This window comes from Thamnophis elegans, chromosome 6 (genome assembly GCF_009769535.1).
Source record: "Thamnophis elegans isolate rThaEle1 chromosome 6, rThaEle1.pri, whole genome shotgun sequence".
Classification (NCBI taxonomy): Eukaryota; Metazoa; Chordata; class Lepidosauria; order Squamata; family Colubridae; genus Thamnophis; species Thamnophis elegans.
In genome coordinates, this window is record NC_045546.1 from 66,393,934 (window position 1) to 66,414,427 (window position 20,494).

The following is a 20,494-nucleotide window of genomic DNA, read 5'->3' on the forward strand; positions in this document are numbered from 1 at the left end:
TATGTGGGCAATTCCCAGACATGAAATAGAGAACATAAGTATAGTACAAAAACAGTATGTAACCACGTACAGACAACTTATCACTATAGAAAGATGTATTACAGCTAAAACCTTTGAATGTACTGAAAGAGGAAAAGGTAATTCAAACATGGTTTCAGTATGGACAGTTACAGGCCAGATGGAAAAAAGATCAAAAAATTGGTTTTACACAAAATGAGGATAATTTACTAAAACAAATTAGGGATCAAAGTCAAATGCATATAAAAAGGTTATATAATGTATTAATAGAAATGAACTCGGAAACAGAATTAGTCTAAGATTGTATGATAAAGTGGGCACAAAATTTTGAAGAACCAATAATGTTGGATGCATGGGAAAAGATATGGGTAAGAAATGTAAAATTCACACAAGCCCAAAATTTGAGAGAGAACTTTTATAAGATGTTTTATAGATGGCATTTAGATCCTAAAAAACTGGCTTATATGTATCCAAATTTACAACCTAAATGCTGGAGATGTGATTGTGTTGATGCTACATATTACCATATATGGTGGGCTTCTAAAAAGGTTAAAGCATTTTGGATAAAAATATGGTGGATTATGCAAAATGTTCTTTAAAAAAGGATAAAGTTTACCCCTCAGTTATTCCTGTTAGGTATAACTACTGATTGTACTTTTATAGAGACTAACTTGATTTTGTACTTAATAACGGCAGCAAGACTGTTGGTGGCGCAATACTGGAAGAAGGAAGATTTGCCTACTATTCAAGAATGGACATTAAAAGTAACAAACTTAGCAGAGATGGCTAAAATATCAGCATATTTTAAGGACCACTCAAATGAGAAATATAAACTGGAGTGGAGAAGATGGATTGACTATATTCAAAATAAGCAGACTACCTAGACCCCTTCCAGTCAGGCTTCAGACCTGGCTACAGCACAGAAACCGCTTTGGTCGCATTGATGGATGATCTCTGGAGAGCCAGAGATGAAGGACATTCCTCCATCCTGGTCCTCCTTGACCTCTCAGCGGCTTTCGATACCGTCGACCATGGTATCCTTCTGCGACGACTGCGGGAGGTGGGAGTGGGAGGCACCGTGCTACGGTGGTTCTCCTCCTACCTCTCGGACAGGTCGCAGTCGGTGTTAGTGGGGGGGCAGAGATCGTCCCCTAGGCCCCTAAATTATGGGGTGCCTCAGGGTTCGGTCTTATCCCCCCTACTATTCAACATCTACATGAAACCGCTGGGAGAGATCATCCGCAGGCACGGGATTAGATACCATCAATATGCGGACGATACTCAATTGTATCTGTCCGCCCCGTGCCAACTCAATGAAGCGGTAGATGTGATGAGCCGGGGTCTTGAGGCCGTTATGGGCTGGATGAGGGCTAACAAGCTTGTGCTCAACCCAGAAAAGACCGAGTGGCTGTTGTGTTTCCCTCCCAAAGATCTGACTAGTATACCATCACTCAGGCTGGGGGGTCAAATTGTATACCCCTCAGAGAGGGTTCGCAACTTGGGAGTCCTCCTGGATCCGCAGCTGTCATTTGACCACCACCTAACGGCTGTGACCAGGGGGGCATTCGCCCAGGTTCGCCTGGTGCGCCAGTTGCGACCCTACCTGAATCGGGAGGCGCTCACAACAGTCACTCGGGCCCTAGTGATCTCCAGGCTGGAATACTGCAATGTGCTCTACATGGGGCTGCCCTTGAAGAGCATCCGGCGACTTCAGCTAGTGCAGAACGCAGCCGCGCGAGTGATTGCGGGTGTACCTCGATTCACCCGCATAACACCTATCCTCCGCGAGCTGCGCTGGCTACCTGTCGATCTCCGGATGCGCTTCAAGGTGCTATTAATCACCCATAAAGCCCTACATGGCAGTGGATCTGGATACTTGAGAGACCGCCTTCTGCCAATTACCTCCCTGCGACCAATAAGATCACATAGATTAGGCCTCCTCCGTATTCCATCGGCCAGCCAGTGTCGGCTGGCAACCACAAGGAGGAGGGCCTTCTCAGCAGTAGCCCCGGCCCTTTGGAACGAGCTCCCTGTGGAGATTCGTACCCTCTCCACCGTCCAAGCCTTCCGCACAGCCCTGAAGAACTGGCTCGCCCGTCAGGCCTGGGGATAAGGATAATTGCCCCTCCCGAATGTTGTATGGATGTTGCCTACTATTTTTAGTATATGTCTCTATTTTGTTGTCTGTATCCCCCCTTCCTAGTTTTATGTGAGCCGCCCTGAGTCCCCTCAGGGAAAAGGGCGGCCTACAAATTCTAATAAAACTACAAAACTACAAAACTACAAAATAAATACGGGACTAAGAAATTCCAGATCATTTATGATTGAAAAAGCAAGGAATGATATAATCTGTTTAGAGTTAGCCTAACAAAAGAAGAGTTAAAGCTCAATTGAAAGATGATACTAACTTTCTTTAAGTTTATTTTAGAACATCTTTGTTAAAGATTTATATCCTGTATTTGTTCTGAGAAGTCGAGGGGGGGGGAGGTTGGGAAGTGGGGCTGGGCTCAGGTGGGGAGGGTGGGGGAGGGAAGGTAAATATTTGTAAAAGCCTTTTTTAAAATTTTCAATAAAAATAAAAATTTGGAGGCACTTAGAACACCTCACAAACTCTCACTGAAGCAGGTTCATTGGTGCAGTACTTCAACCAATTTAATTTCACCTTGAAGTACCTCCCAGGAGGAAAAAACTTTCTGGAAGACGCCCTCTCAAGAATGCCCCAGTACAAGAGCAATTGAGAGAAGATGGTTAATGCAATTATTCCCCTACCCCAGATAGTGGCCCAGGTGATCATGCGCTGATAAACCACATGACAACTGAGCACACCAGAGGAAGAACTGACCCAGAAACTCAAAACCAAGTTGCAAAGTGACTCCTAGTTCAAGGAACACCCACAGTTCTTGACCAGTAGGGATGAGCTGGCCTGGAAGGGGACTAAATTATATGTTCCTAACAGACTGCAGATTCAGGTCCTATGAAAGAGCCATGCCGCCAGACTGTCAGGAGACTCTGGCTTCCTGAAAACCCAGAGACAGTTCCGGTGGCCAGGGATGAAAAAAGACATTGAGAGCTATGTAGAGTTGTACAACCTATGCAAAGATGACAAAAAGACCAGGAAAGCTCCCTGGGTTGCTGCAGCATGTAGTCTAGCCCATCTGGCCGTGTCAGGAGATTGCAATTGACTTTATAGTTGAGCTTCCACAAACTGGAGGGAATACCGTGATTTGGACAGTGATCAACCTATTTTCCAAGCAGGCTTATTTCATCACCTTCCCTAGATTACCGTCTGCCCACAAACTGGTGAAGTTGTTCCTGAGGCATATATACTGATTGCATGGAGTCACATGCAGAATTATTTCAGATCAGGGGATCCAACTCATGGCTAGGTTCTGGAGGAAGTTCTTAAAGTCCATTGGGTGCTCCCAGGGCGGATGGCAGCAATCTGTAGCTCCAGTGCTGCATATGGCTTTTTTTGGCCCTCTGCTGTGGCTCCCTGTTGGGTGATCCCACCTTGCCCTCCCCTCCCAGTCACTCCTCACCTGAGAAGGTAAGTGTGACGGCGCGGGATGGAGAAGCAGCTGGGGCTGATTCTCCGGTGCCTTACTCTTGCTGGAGCTTCTTCCAGCCCTTGTTGGTGCTGAGCATGCCTCGGTCACTTGGGGAGATGCACAACCTGGCCTCTGTCCCAAGACATTGGCCTGACCTGCCTGTGATCAATGCTGGTCTTGCTTACAAAATGACTGACAGGGTAGGAATGGGATCTGGGAGGAGGGGATGTCAGAAAGGGGGACGGGCCTGCAGCATCCAGCACTTGGACACTTTTGTTGCTTGGAGGACGCTTTTCAATGAAAGCTGGTGGCAGCACCGCTCTGCTGGAGGAGTAAAGAAGCTTATGGCAGTGGGAAAAGAGATCTGGCCCCGCCAAACCTTGCACGTCCATGCTCAGAGAAAGCCAGAGCGCCCTTGCCAAAGACACTCCCCCATCAACTGATTCCCCCCCCCCTCTCGTTCTCTGTGTAGCACTCCCTTGTGCCATTGCTAGGACACACTTATTTGGCCTTGGTCCTCCGGAGCCTTAGCATTGTTATGTTTGGCACATTGGGGGAAAACATTCTACATTCCATAAGCCCCCCCCCCATAAGTATGGCAATTAAGAAATTAAGCAAGAAAAATATGGCTTCATCTAGAGTCATTTCGAGAGTTGACAGTTGGCTCCCCTTATGTGGAAAGGAGCATCTGTAAGATATAAATCACAAACAGCAATTAAACCCCTTTCAGTCACACACACACCCATCTATTGATGCTTTGGGTTTTTGAGGGTTCTTATCATGGAATTTCTTTACTAGTCTGTCTGCTCTCACGTTGGCAATCTTAACCCGGGTGGCCTCTGATAAAGGATATCCTTTCCATTGCCCTAAATATTGTAACTTTCCTTTATAGAGCCTAGAATCTAAAATCCGCTTTACTTCATAGTGGGTCTCCCCTTTCACTACTATGGTGGAGCTATTGGTCTCAATGTAGAGCCAACTACAGGTTTTATCAAGCTACTGTGGAACACTGGGTGCATCTTCACTAAAATGCAGGGGAGTTTTAGTTCCATGGTAACTGGATTGATTACCTTTACAATGGGGAATGCCCCCTAAGAACTTAGGACCCAGTTGTTTGCAAGGCAACTTTAGCCTTAAGTACTTTGTGGAGAGGTAAACCTTCTTCTCCATCTGGAAGGGTGTCTGCGGGACCTGTTTCTTCTGTTTGCTCTTTGTAGACTTCTGTTTCTTTTGCCAGTGCTCATCTTACATTTCCCCATGCATTCTGCAATGAACCAACCCACTCCATTACACTAATGGAAGAGGGAGGCTCCTGGAGGTATTCTGGCATGGGGACCAAGTCTACCTTGAAGGGAGTAAGCCCAGTGTTGCTGTGCACTCAGAGATGGGTTCCTACCTATTTGGTCTGATTCATCCGAATAGGTAGTAAAAATCTGGTGTACCTTTCCGAACCAGTAGTAATTGCAGCCTGGCCACATCCCCAAACTGGTTCCCTCAGTCACCACTGCCATTGCTGGAATGTTTTTTGGCTGGGAAAGGAGGCGGAGAGAAACAGTCCTGTTGCCAAGGTGTGCAACAGGGGGGGAAAAATTGCAACTTCAGCCTCCTGGTGCGGTGCAAGGCTATGGGTAAAGGTGGGAGGGAGGTTGAGCAGCAGGTTGAGTGAGGGATGGGAGGCGGCTCCTCCTTAGCATGTGTTGAAAGGCCTTTTGAAAGTGAAAAAGAGGGCAGAAAAACAAAGCGTAGGGGGGGGAGGGTGCCCCATGCATGTGGTTGGTGGCTTTTGCTTCCCCTCTGTTAAAGCCCACACTTTGGGAAAGAGAAGAGGGGAAAGTCTCAAACCCTACAGGGGCCATGAGGGGAATGGTGAGGGGGGAGGGGGAAAGAAGAAGAGAGCGTGACCACAACAAGAGGGGGGGAAGAGGAAGGGGCAGTTGTGATGTTGGCGCTCAGGGCTGCAATGCTTTCTCAAACCCCTTCCTGTGCCTGGGAAGTGAATGGTTGTGTCATCAATCAGGCTTGGGTATGTGCGTACGTGCTTTTACACACACATGAGAGTGGGGGAGAAAGAGGAAGGGGCAGCTGTCCTTTATAAGGCTTGCACCCCGCACGCATGTGCACGCATGCACACATACACACCCACACACACGAGAGGGGTGGAGAAGAGGAAGGGGTAGTTGTCCTCTATCAGGCTTGCACTGCACGCATGCACGCACGTGGATACAAACACACACGAGAGAGGGGGAGAAAGAGGAAGGGGCAGTTGTCCTCTATCAGGCTTGCACTGCACGCATGCACGTACGTGCATACACACACACACGAGAGAGGGGGAGAAAGAGGAAGGGGCAGTTGTCCTCTATTAAGCTTGCGCATAAGGAAGAAGAAGCTGCTTCTCTCCCCCAAACCAGCTTGCCTGTCTCTTTAAATCGTGCCTCTTTGTCACTCAGCTGGTCGGAGGGATGCAGGGCATCCCAACACAGCAACCTCCACTGGAAAAGCTGTCAAGATGCTTCAGTTTCTCCTCCTTAGTACCTTATTTCCCTTCCCTAGCCACCCACCAATCCTTTCCTAATTGCTTTGTCAAGCTTGGGCCCTTGAGAGGCAATTTAAAGAGACAGGCGAGGAAGGGGCAGAGAAAGAGTGGGGGAAAGAAAGAAGGGGAGGAGGGAGGGAAAGAGAGTGAGAGATAAGAAGGGGGAAGAGAGAAGTAGGGAGGAAGGGAGGGAAAGAGAGAGGAAGGGGAGAAAGAGAGAAAGAAGGATGGGGAAAGAGAAAGAAAGAGGGAAAAAGAGTTAAAGAGAGGGGGAAGGAGGGAAAGAGAGAAAGAGAGAAGAAGGGGAGAAGATAGAATGAGGGAGGGACAGTGAAAAAGGGAGGAAGGGGGAAAAGAGAGAAAGAGAGGGGGAAGAGAAAAAGAGAGGGGAGGGAGGGAGAGAGAAAGAGAAATGGTATTAGAAAAGTTTTTCTTTTTCATTGTTGCTAAACCTAATATTTCAAAAGCAGAAAAAGGGGGGCATAAAAGTGCATTTATCACATTTTTCTTAGAAAAATTAGCTGAACTCTGCCTTGTTCATTATTTTAGGTAGTAAAACTTCATTATTCAGGTTAAATTGCTGTGATGGCACTTTGCGATAAATGAATGGGTTTTGGGTTGCAGTTTGGGCACTCGGTGCCGAAAAGTTTGCCACCACTGATCATGTGACGCCTCCCAGTCACATGACCATGAAGCCATGCCACCCAGTTATAAATGACATTTATGCCGGCTGAACCGTTGCCCAGATGAACAAGGATTCCGTTGGATGCTATGGTTCCTGGACATTCTCTGCAAAATGAGCTACAGGGCTCAGCTCCCTCTGCTAGGCAACCAGGGCATGGAGATGATGAGCTACTGGTAGAAAAAGTGAAAAATCTCTATCATGGAAGCTTACAATCCTCTGACGTTACCTTAACACTTCCTAGGTTCTTGGTTAGGACTTGAGATGTTGAATCTCACCAAAGATTAATATTAATTATACGACTGTGGAAGAAAAATTGCCTGGAAAGTGACATAACCGAACAAAGATTAATGGATCAAAGATGCTTCAACATCCATAATAAATAGAAATAGCAATAGCAGTTAGACTTATATACCGCTTCATAGGGCTTTCAGCCCTCTCTAAGCAGTTTACAGAGTCAGCATATTGCCTCCACAGTCTGGGTCCTCATTTCACCCACCTCGGAAGGATGGAAGGCTAAGTCAACCTTGAGCCGGTGAGATTTGAACCACCGAACTGCAGATAGCAGTCAGCTGAAGTGGCCTGCAGTACTGCACTCTAACCACTGCGCCACTTCATTTTCATAGATGTGGAAATGCAATTATCTAGAAATATTGGCTAAAAAGAAAACAAGTAATAATGAACCAGCTGAAGAAACTTCAACACCTGAACAAACCTGAACAAACTGACCAGCCAGTGGAAGAAACCAACATACAGGAAAAAGATCCTCTTGTGCAACAACTTGAAAGTGTAGATCTAAGTGATCTAGCAAAAATGCGGAAAGAAAAAAATTGAAAACCACATCAAAGAAAACATAGAAAGAAAAAGACTACCTACTATTTTGTGAAGTGCATAGCAAACGAGTGAAAGATCTGTTAATTGCTATGAACAACATTTTAACTTCCATCCTATCCAGCACACTATATGAAACCAACCAACTAATGTATAGCACAGCCGCCGTTATAACTGCAGAACTGGGTTATAAAATGCCAAAAAAGAAACCCACTTGAACACCAAAGTAGAAAATTCAACTTTAAAATAAAATAAAATAACTATGCGGGGATGTCAGCAATCTGAAATACTGAAGTAAAATGAAAGAACAAAAAGCTGAAAAATAGTTTACACAAAAAATACAACCTGGAGGAAAAAACAATAATGGAAATCATGGAAGAACTAAAACAACGTACAATAGCAAAGAAAATTGAAAAATGCGAAGGACGAATAAAACAATATCATGAAAATGTCGAGTCCAACACCAACACCCTAATGGTTAACAGCTAGCTGAACGTATATGATAATGAAAGATCCAGAAAAGGGCTGACCAAGCAACCATTGCCCAATTACTTGTTTGCCAACAACGTTCAAACTTTTTACAAGAATACTGGCAAATTCAATATTCAATCATTTGATGGAAAACAGGTTGTATCCAGTAGAACAAAAAGGAAATCATAAAATATCAAGGGGAACAAAATATCAGCTGCTCATTGACAAAATGGTACTAAAAATGCAAAATGAAGAAAAACAAATTTAAATATAGCATGGATTGATTACAAGAAGGCATTTGACTCATTACCCTGTTTGGAAAACTTTGGAATCAGCAAATATATCTGTACATTTTTGAAAGCAAATATGCAAAAAAGAAAACAGTTCTAACAGCAAATGGGGAGAACATTGGTGAAGTCAATATTAGATGAGGAATCTTCCAGGGGGACTCACTTTCACCACTACTCTTCAACATCGCATTAATTCCACTGACAATAATCCTAAGAAACACAAAACTGGGATACCAAATCTCAAGCCAACATGGCAAGATGAACCATCTACTATACATGGATCACTTAAAAATGTATGCAAAAAGCCCCACTGAACTTAAATTAATACTAAACTGAGTTCAACTGTTCAACAGCGACATCGAAATGAACTTTGGACTTGAAAAATATGCTATATTATCTATGCAGCAAGGAAAAATAGAAAAAATGGAAGGAATAGAACTGGGAAATGGAAACATAGTGAAAGCATTAGCAAAGAATGATAGTTACAAGTACCTAGGCATATTGGAAACAGATAACATCTTGAACGGAAAAGCCAAAGAGACAATTAAAAAGAAATATATCATGCTGGAAATATCATTAAAGCCATAATACATGGGCAGTTCCAGTGATACGCTACTCAGCTGGAATCATCAACTGGACTTTGGCTTAACTGGAAAACTTGGACTGGAAAACGCACAAACTTTTGAATATGTACAACGCTTTACATCCATGAAGTGACATCGACAGGTTGTACCTGCCAAAAAAATAGGAGGCAAGGGTCTATTGCAAATCCATCAAACTGTAGAAGAAGAAAAATGAAGTTTGAATGATTATGTGAACCAAAGTACAGAAAATTGCAACAGGCTGTGAAAATGAAGAACATTATAAAAACAACAGAAACAAAGGCAGAATATAAGGAAAAACAGCTGAATGACAGATTAAATAGATGGAAAACCAAAGCTTTCCATGGACAACACTTGAAAAATATTGAAAGAAAATGTGATGACAACCTTACATGGGCATGATTTAATATGGGTACTATCAAGAAAGAAATGGAAGGTTTAATTCTCGCGGCTCAAGAACAAGCACTACAAACTAATGCCATGAAAGAAAGCAAAGATACAAAAATCCACTGACAATCCAAATTGAGGACTTTGCAATGACAAAGTTGAAACTGTTTCCCATTTAATATGTGAAGGCAGCAAAATTGCACAAACTGATTACAAAGCTAGACATGACCAAGTTGCTAAATTAATCCACTGGTCATTATGTAAAAAATACAATTTACCTGTATCTAGAAAGCCATGGGAATATGAAGTGGAAAAAGTTATCGAAAATGAGAAGCTGATCTTGTGGGACTTTCAAATACAGATGGATCGTCATTTGGAACACAACACGCCAGATATCATAGTTGTTGAAAACCAAAACATACAATTTATTGACATTGCGGTACCAGATGTCAGAGTCAAAGAAAAAGAATTGGGGAAAAAATCACAAAATACCATGACCTGGCCATTGAAACGACACAATTATGGATGAAATATGTAACAGTGACACCTCTTGTCATTGGAGCATTTGGTACCATGTCCAAGAACTTTATAAGATATACCAACAAATTTCAGCTTCCTGCAATAACACCAGCGGAACTGCAAAAAGCTGGGCTACTTGGAACATCATATATTTTAAGAAGGTACTTGGTTGATACCTAGGATGCAGGCAGCAACCCATATCAACCACTAGCACCAGTCAATAGTATTTCGATGCTTTTTTGAATGTTCAGTTGACTGAGTTTCATGTTTAATGAATAAAGTGTATGATAATAATAATAATAATATCAGCAGTGATTGGATTTCCAGAAAAGTATCAAATTTCTTTATGAATTGCTGGAAGGTGAAGAAATGAGTAAAGAGCAGAGGAAGAAATAATATTAGATAGGCGAGCAAGTCTTATACTCTAGCTTGTTTTTTAAAACAAGGATAAGACCATTAATAGTGCATTCAGCTTTATAGTATTGTGCTAGGAATGATTCATATTCCCATTAAAATAAATACACCAATAGTATAATTACACATGCACTAAATGTATTTTAATTCATAATTCCACTGCTATATTCTTAGAAAAGTCTTTTTTTTAAAGTATCACTAGCAACAAACTGAAAAAGAATAGAAATTGCTTCATAAAGTGTGCAATAATTTTCTCTAACTCCAATGGTCATTTTAATCCAAGAATTATCCTTAAATTTTTTTAAAGAAAATATTATATTATAAGCTTTTTTGGACTGATATATACTGCAGATGGTGCAATGAAAATTTTGTTGAATTTTAATTTATAAAAGTATTCGAGTATATTCACTGATTAACTGGATATGCTTTGCTCTGGCATAGCTCAGGTTTGCTTTTGCATATTTCTCTGATTTTAAATCATTTATCTCTATGAGAGTCTTGTGGCGGGGAAGTGGGACAGCTATAAGAGAATAATTAATGGTAAATAAGTGATTAATGGAAAAGAAGCAGGTAATTAAATATTTAGCTTCCATGTCACTAAAAATGTAAAAAGAACCCCATAGATTACAAAAGCTTTTGAAATGAAGCAGTAACTAGGTTTCATAGCTGTCAAAGTGTCTCCAAGGATTAAGAAAAAAAGCTTATTTATCATGTACCATATAAACCCCATTATTTATTTAGTCAGATAAAGCAGAAACAATGATTTATCATCTAATACAGAGGTTAAAATGTGGCTAGGACAAAAAACAGGTCCAGCCGAAAGGCCACATATACTGTAAACCTATCAAAAAATGCATGCAAGATGAATGTTATTCTCCATGTTCATATATAATATGGTTGCTACACTCTCTAATGTAAATATGAACAATGAATGCAGACAGGTTTTTTATTCACTGGGATATTTTGTAATTGAACAGACTGTGAGTCGTGGCCAGACAGAGCTGCAATCACATCTTTTAGCCAAAGGCATCTTATCTCATCTTCTCAATCAACCTACTAATAAAAAAACTACCCAGAAAAGATGTGGCATTATACTAATATAGCTGAACTGAAGTGTGATTAGTTAGGATTTAATGTTATCATCTAAAAATATTTCTACAAGGGAAAAATAATATCAGGTGGGGAAAATGATCATGCATCCCAGATTAATTTAAAAGTAGCTTTGTTCATTAAATAAAATCTTGATATGAAAAAGACTAACAGCCCGCTGCCAAATATGCATATGTGTCTCAGGAAAAGTCCTTTAACATTGTGTTATTTGAATGATATTTCACTTTATGCTGAAAGTTCAAATCTATTGGCAGCCCCAGCAGTCAGTTTTGTAATATATATATTACAATGACCGTGTTATATTATAATGACCGTGAAAATCATTTTAGGTCAGTAACTAAAAACAAGTTTGATTTGAAATTCAATTTAAGTGGCTGTACTCATTTTTTGAAGAGAAAGAGGTCTTCTAATCAAATCAGAATGATAAAGAAACAAATTCACACAACATTCTGCTATGATTTTAGAGTGATTCAGAAGAGATAGCACTATCATAATTAAATATGACAGATATAATAAATACTGTATATAGTAGATATTAAAGTTGCAAAGCAATACAAAAGAATATACAACAATAATGTGATAATGATCAAGTGATAATCTTGCATCCTACAAATTAAAATGGTTTTCATAATATTTAATCAATAAGATTCAATGCACAGTTATTATTTAAATATATAATATTTAGATTCAAAGCTTCAAAAGTTTCCAATCAAAATACGTTCCTCAAAATTACTGGTTTTACATAGATGTAACTGAAAATATCTCATTTAGAACATCTAATGTAAAATACTGGTTTAAGATTGTAATATTAATAAAATATTGCCTTTGAATTAATATATTTTAGCTTTCGTGTCATTGGGAAAAGGATGGCTCTATATGTGAAAATATATACTTTCATGAAGTGTAAATTTTATCAACTAAGGACTTTACTATGGGAAAAATTGAAATGTGAATCTTAAAATAAGCAATAACCTGTAATTTCTGCAGGAACAGAGGAAAACTAAATAACTCCCTTCATCCAGTACCATTAGGCTAGCCTGGCTCTGTCATCAGGGAAGAATAAGGATGGAAGCAATAACACAATTTGTCAAGAACCAAAAAGTCAAGTCTCACAATGACAGACCACTGATTACTGGAATAATCTGTCTATAGTACAACTAATCTGTTTTGACAGTGTGAAAATATATCTTACCAAATGCAAAACATTATTTCTGACAGAATGCTTTAAGAAAAACTTAAATTTTGTAGTGGAGTGTAGTCAAATTAAATTCATTTTCTGGCTTATTCAACAGTTTTCTTAGTAAACAACACAATTCATCATCTGGAACACTTATTTTATACAGCGTTTCAACCACAGACAACTCTTTATTTACTTTTAGATAACTAAAGGAATAGGACACTTTATACAGCAAGTATTGTATAGTTAAGTAAATAAACAATTATTACAATAATCTGCATAGAAACTAATGTAAGTATCTTTTTTTAATTTTAAGATCAGACAAAATCAGTACTTTTAGAATGTCACTTACCCAGCTGTGTCTCTTGAATTGTTAGTTTACTCTCCAAAGGATACAAAAGCTTTGGTGGTTTTTCTGTAAGTGGGGCTAGAAAAAAACAGAGACATATTTATTCTTTTAGAACATTCTTGAACAAGAATATTTCAGTTGGTAAATGCAGGGTACTTTCAATAAGACACAGTCACACAATTATCCAAAGAGTTAGAAGTTGTAAGAGGCTTTATTTAAAAAAAAAAAAACATAGTAACAACAGGCTTCTTCTACACAGCAGATTTAATAAGAAGAGATCAAGAAAGTAAACTTAGATGTAAAAAATGCGGGAAAAGACATGAGAAAGACAAAAAAAGTTCAAACAGACAGAGAGAGTGTTTGCAAAGCTATTTGAAACTATTGAAACCTTAATGGCAGCAGAAAGAGGATTTAAGTCAGCTAAGAAGACATAGATGTTTGCATAAATACAAAAGCACATCATCAGTGCATTAAAGAATCAGCAGCACCCTACATCACTGCTTAGTTGAATTACTGTGATGTATTCTACATGGGGTTGCAGTTGCCCCATAAATGTCAGGCTATGTACAGGATAACCTTTATCTGAGGGTAAATGATGTTGGAGGAGCTCCAGGTCCCTTCCCTTAAATGTTGTCATCTAGCAGGGCCTAGAACTGTGTCTTTTCTGTAGCAGTTCCCCACCCTCCTTGTCTTTAAGAAGATCTTGAATTGCTGGCTCTTCTCACAAGCATTGAGATATAATAAGGCAGCAGTGCAGCAAGGTGGGTAGATGCATGACAGAGAGCTGCCCTGGCGTTTTATATGCCTTTTTATTAAATTTTATTTTATAATTGGGAGTTTCTTTTGTTTTTACTGTTTTGTGAACCATCAAGTGTTGTTACAATGTGTGTATGTGTTACACATACAAGCGCACTGGAATATGTATATATTCAGGTAGACCTTGTGTTACAATAATTTTATTAATTTTTAAAGAAAGATAAAATAACAGAAATGAATAATTAAAATGAGAAAGAGAAAAAATGAATAGAATAGAATACAATAACAGAGTTGGAAGGGACCTTGAAGGTCTTCTGGTCCAACCCTAGGGCAGGAAACCCTACACCACTGCAGACAAATGGTTATCCAACATCTTCTTAAAAACTTCCAGTGTTGGAGCACTCACAACTTCTGGAGACAAGTTATTCCACTGATTCATTGTTCTAACTGTCAGGAAATTTTTCCTCAGTTCTAAGTTGCTTCTCTCCTTGATCAGGTGCTTTGGATAATAATTTGACTCCCTCTTCTTTGTAGTAATCCCTGAGATATTGGAACACTGCTAGTCTCCTTTAGTCCTTCTTTTCATTAAACTAGACATACCCAGTTCCTGCAACTGTTCTTCATGTTTTAGCCTCCAGTCCCCTAATCATCTTTGTTGTTCTTTTCTGCACTCTTTCTAGAGTCTCCACATCTTTTTTACATTGTGACGACCAAAACTGAATGCAGTATTCCACGTGTGGCCTTACCAAGACATTATAAAGTGGTATTAACACTTCACGTGATCTTGATTCCATCTCTCTGTTTATGCAGCCTAGAACTGTGTTGGCTTTTTTGGCAGCTGCTGCACACTGCTGGCTCCTATTTAAATGGTTGTCCTCTAGGATTCCAAGATCCCTCTAAAAGTTACTACTATTGAGCAGGGTACCACATATACCCATGATGGCAAACTTATGGCATGTGTGCCACAGATGGCACGTGGAGCCATTTTTTAGGGCATGCGAGGCATTGCCCTATCACAGTGGTGGGTTCAGGATCCCGGTTTTTTTCACCGTTGAATTTTATTTTGTTAGATAACGCCCAATGTTTATGTGTGTCAAGATACTTCTGTATCTGAAGCCTATTTTCTGGAGTGTCGGGTATCCCTGCCAGCTTGGTGTCATCTGCAAATTTGATGAGTTCCCCATTTATCCCCTCGTCCAAATCAATGATGAAGATGTTGAAGAGTACTGGGCCTAAAACAGAGTCTTGAGGTACTCCGCTGCATATTTCCCTCCATGTAGATGCACTTCCATTGAGGACTACTCATTGAGTGTGATTGGTCAGCCAGTTATGAATCCATCTGGTGGTGATGTTGTCTAACCCACATTCTTCTACTTTATTTAGTAGTAGGTTATGGTCAGTGGTGGGTTCCGGATCCCATTGCAACTGGTACGGTTGCAACAGGGCCCAGCATCCACGTGAATGTGTGCAGCGCATGCGCACACATGTGCAGTATGCACATACGTCCTTACTTTTTGCAACGCCTCTGCGACACTCCAGCTGCTCAGTGCGCATGAGTGGAAGTGCTGAAGAGCTCAAATACAGGTAAGGAGCTCAGGTGGGTGGGTGGGTCCTCCAGAGCACACACTGGAACGGTACCCAGTGGTCCATGCAGGCACCGGTACACCCGTACTCACCACTGGTTATGGTCTACTTTATCAGATGCCTTACTGAAGTCCAAGTAAATTATATAGACAGCATTCCTCTGGTCCACTAATTTCTTCACTTTGTCAAAGAATGCAATAAGTTTAGTCTGCCATGATCTGTTTTTGACAAAGCCATGTTGGCTTTTGATAATTACTTTGCTTCTAGGTGTTCACTGATTCGTTGCTTGATTATCTTTTCAGAGAATCAGAGAACAAGAAACAAATCAAGAAACAGAGAACAAAGCTATAAGTACAGAAAAAAATAAAGAAAACAAATACATACAACTTTCTTTCAGATAATGTAAATCAGATTTACATTAAATTCTTACAGTAAGTTTACAATGTTTTTATTTTTATTATCTACAACTTCTAATCATCAAATCCATATGTCAAATTTCATTTTTTTTCTGTTTCATGGATAAAGTTCAAAAGGGGTTTCCAATCATCATTAAAATGAATCAGTATCTTTTATCTAATCAAAGCTATCAATTTTGTCATCTCAGTCAGCTCCATCAACACCACTACCATTCTTCCATTTTAGGTAATGTCAGATTCTTCAATGTAAAAGATGGTCCTCGACTTCAATGGCAATTGGAACTGAAATTTCAATTACTAAGTAATGATGCCATAAAGCTCACATGATTGCACCAGCAATCCCAACACTCCATATTGTCATTGTTAACTGAATTCCATTGGTCATTAGCCAAGGAGCTACCTCAATCCAAGTCATTTTCAGCTTCACTCCTCCCAGCCTTGCGCCTTGATTTCCAAGGTAACTCTTTCAAGATAAAGGACTGCCTCCGCTTCAACTGCTCCAACCTGCCTATTCTACTCCATATCTTTTGACTGCCCTGCACTTTGTCTGGTAGTGTGGCAAATTAACCCAGACACATGTGGCTCTGGGACTGCTTACCTTGTTACGTCTCAAGGGCTTTTTTGTATGGCATGACTCTGGGCTGCAAGAAGGAAACCACTGCATTCAACCTTGGAAATTTTCATGTATACAGTCACAGCTGCCTTGGAAAGTGCCAGCTGCACCAGTATGACCCAGTTAGGCAGTGCAAGTGGCATAAGCTACAGCTGCCCCAGGAAACCTCCACCACCTCAGCTGTTCAAGCTGAAGGTGAAGAACTAGAAAGTTGATTCTAACAATATCCTGAAAATTGCACAATTATTAATTACTGTCTTTTACCTTTTTCATTGCTTTTATCTATGTGATGAGAGTTGATGGAGTGAGCACCCTTCAAACATAAAGATTTTGATGCCAACTGAAGGGAGTTGTTCTGAGTAAGCAATTTGATGACATTCCTTTCAATTTTCAAAGTGCTCCAGTTTGTATCTTTAAGGCGGGGATCAGGTGACCTTCTAGTTAAATTTAACCAGCGATATTAAAGGTATTACTAATATGCTGGTTTATAACTGTCATAAAGATCTAGTTTTATTTAGTCACCATATATTTTCTCAATTTCCTAAGGTGCCAAATTACACCAGAAGAGCAAAATGGAATATTTATTTAAAGTCTTGTATGAAATGTTCCTGGTTAATGCTTTATCTCATCATTCTCACCTTGTTCCCACTGGATACTCCATTCCATCACAGTCTTATATTTCCTTTTCTTCTGGTTCCCTTTGTTTTAATTCTGCAAAATATTTGTTGTACTTCTGAAAACTTTAGGGTTCCCTTGAGCATGCTTTTGCCTTGTTCTCAACAACCCATATTAGTTACAGTGCTGTCAATATTCTCTAGCTGAGATTGCTCTTAGAAGGACTGATGTAGAATAGTAGACATATAACTCACTTGAATTTCTAGTTTATTGGCTCTTCTGTAATGAAGGAAGATGTTCTAAATCAAATAAAATCTAATTACTCTGACTTTACTGACATAATAGCTCTAACAATTGAGCTATTCGATTATTAAGCAATAGCTGTAGCTCGGGGATTGGTAACCTCTTAAAAATATATTTCAAGTAAAATTACACTCTATTACAAAGAGAGGGGAGAAATGGTGAACAGCTTAAGAACCAATGTGTGCACATAAAGAGATTTTAACTAAGAGTTAAAAGGAGATTTATAGAAGATTGAATACTGGTATAATTCCCTTAGAACCACAGCTAAGTAGCACATACAGTATGAAAAAGTGTGAAAAAGTCCTGCATGCTTTATGGTTTACGGTTTATGACTTTTTGGGGATAGGCTATTGATTTTATGATATTTTATGCTAACTGCTATGTAAATATTGTTATATTCAAATAAATACTGGTGGTTTTTAAGTGAAAAGCATAAGCTTTTTGCAATTTGGTGCTGTTTGGATGGGGATTGTGACTTTTCTTGCATGCTTACAATGCATGGTTACAATGACTATGAAAACAGATTAAATAATGCATATCCAGTGGCATACGTGTTGCAATTACTAAGGCTGATGTTAGTGTTTTGTTAACATTTTTTATTGTTTGTGGCCCGGAAAAGGATCATTTAGGTAACCAAACATGGTTACTAATATGAAATTGGCCAACCCTTATTGCTTATCACCAGGCAGCATTGCTTTGGCATAGACTGTAGAAGCCTTTGCATGTGATCTTTGGTAACAATGTGGTGCCAGACTGCAATAATAGATTCAATCAGCTCCTGCTTGGTCTTCGGATGCTTCTTGCTTATTTTGCAACCAATCTTGGCCCACAAGTTCTTAATTGGGTTCAAATCTGGGCTCTGAGCTGGCCAATCCAGGAGTCAAACACCATCCACTGTCCACACCATTCACCATCCACTCTTCATCCACTGATGGATGGACTTTGCTCAATGACAAGGAACATTGTCATCAGTGGTGGGTTCCGGATCCCGATGCAACTGGTACGCTGCAATGGGGCCCGGAGTCCACCACATGAACATGCGTAGCACGTGCGTGCACACGCACAGCGTGCACATGCGTCCTTACCTCCTCCGATGCACCATGATGCCTCTGTGATGATCCAGCTGCTCAGTGGAGCATCACACAGGCCCCGTATTCTTCGTGCAAGTGTGCATATGCGCCGAAGAGCTCAAATACCGGTAAGGAGCACGGGCAGTGGGTGGACCCTCTGGAGCATCATACTGGAATGGTACCCGGTGCTCCGTGCAGGCACCAGTATGCTGGTTGTCATCCTGGAAGTAAAAGTCCTTCCCTACAAGTTGCTGAGCTGAAGGAAGCATGGTCTTTTCCAGGACTTCAACATACTGCTTGGAATTCATGATTCCCTGCGTGATTTGTATCCGACCAATACCAGAAGCAGCGATACAGCCCCAGATCATCACATGCAATGGATGCTTCACAGATAGATTCAGACAGTACAGCCTAAATTCTTCAGCTGGAACTCTTCTGACATACTCATTGCACTGATTCCCACTCAAGTAGAAATTGCTCTCGTCACTGAAGATGACCTTGGCCCACTGTTCGTGGGTCCACTTGGCATATTTCTTGGCCCACGCATGTCGATGAGAGCAGTGAGCGTTTGTGAGCAAAGGTTTACTTCGAGTCCTGCAGCCTTTGAGCCCTCTGGAAAGCAGTCTGCGATGCACTATACTTGTGCACATGTTTACATCATATGTTTCACCCCAAATTCTTGTAATCTGAGGTGAGATGAGCTTCTATCAGCCATCAAAATGCATTGCAGAGTCCAGTCTTGCCATTTTGTCAACTTTCTTGGTCTTCCAGAGCGGAGTCTGTCATCAACTGAACCAGTTATTTGGTATTTTTCAACCACTCTGCGTACTGTGGTGCAATGGCATTTCACTGTCTTGGCTATTTCTGTACAGGAGTAACCCACTTTATGAAGCACAATGATGTGATGCTGCTGCTCAGTACTGGTGAAAGCAAAGGCTTCATTCTTGCCCTCAGCCAGAGCTAAATTAAGTTTCTTGATGCTTTTCATGCCTATTTATAGACAGAGAGAATGACAACATTGATTGGCTCATAGATTTAGCCTCTGTGCATTTTGATTGGTCAATCAAAGCTTGCTGCTGATTGGCTACTTTCGATCCTAACATTCTCGAAAATTCAAGTTGTGTTTGTTTTAGCACATAAACTCACTCAAAACCTTAAAAAGACTTTGGTTATATTAATAAAAATTATGCATCTCAATCTGACTACAGAAATTTTCATCAAAGTACTAATTTTTGTGTGGTTTCTATGAGTGAAAAGTTGATTAAACATGGAAATACAGCTTAAAACTGAAAGCATGCAGGACTTTTTCACACAACTGTATCAAAAAAAGGAAGTCAAAAGGCTTCTGTGTTTTCCCCAAGGAGAAATTATTTGCTTCTGTGTTTTCCCAAAGGAGAAATTATGGTTAAATGAACCCAAGGAGAACAATTGACATAATAAGGTAATGATAATCCAACATAAGTAGAAATATCTTTAGGTTATCCCCATCTATTATGAAAAAGTTTGTTTCCAGAACAAGACCAATTACATCTGAAACTCCAAAACAACTTGCACTTTCATCTCAGAGTCTTTTTCTCTGGAATCTTAAAAAAAATATAGAGAACAGGCATATTTTTTTTTGCTTAGGTGTAATACTTTACTTTTCTCTCCATTTAATTTCACTTTGTTAAAAGGGGCCCAGTGTTCAAATCTACCAAAATCCTTCTGGGTCTTGAGTCTATCTTCTGGGGTGTTGACTATTCCTGCCAGCTTGGTGTTGTCTGTAAATTTGATGATCTCCCCATCTAAATCATTTATGAAGATATTGAAGAGTACTGAGCCTCAAACAGAACCATGGGGTATTCCAGTGCTTACTTCCCTCCATGTAGATGTAGTTCCATTAAGGACTATACATTGTGATTTGTCAGCCAGTTACCAAATCCATCTGGTGGTGATGCTGTCTTTTGGAGTTAGGTGACTAATAAATTCAAATAAATAAATAGGTAAGAGAATACTATAAAATCTAATTCAAATAGTTAGAAGCAATATCAAACTTGTTTAAGAAAGGGACATGCATAAAATCTTATGGAATTGGCTGATTGCAGAGATACAATCTGCTATTATGAAGGACTGTTAACAACTCCTAGTGAATAGATTAATTAATCCATAATTTACTACTAGTAGTTTGATTATGAAAAGGGCCAGAAAAGAGAAATATATTTGCAAG

At 40.2% G+C, this 20,494-nt stretch overlaps 1 protein-coding gene across 1 annotated transcript in view; it reads right to left on the reverse strand.

Annotated features, from left to right (window-relative positions):
- Nucleotides 1-20,494, reverse strand: part of IL1RAPL1 (interleukin 1 receptor accessory protein like 1) — a 726,118-nt gene that overhangs the window by 193,217 nt on the left and 512,407 nt on the right. The window contains exon 5 of the mRNA XM_032220482.1: nucleotides 12,935-13,009. Coding sequence (XP_032076373.1) covers nucleotides 12,935-13,009 — 75 coding nt within the window. The remainder of the gene's footprint in view (nucleotides 1-12,934; nucleotides 13,010-20,494) is intronic.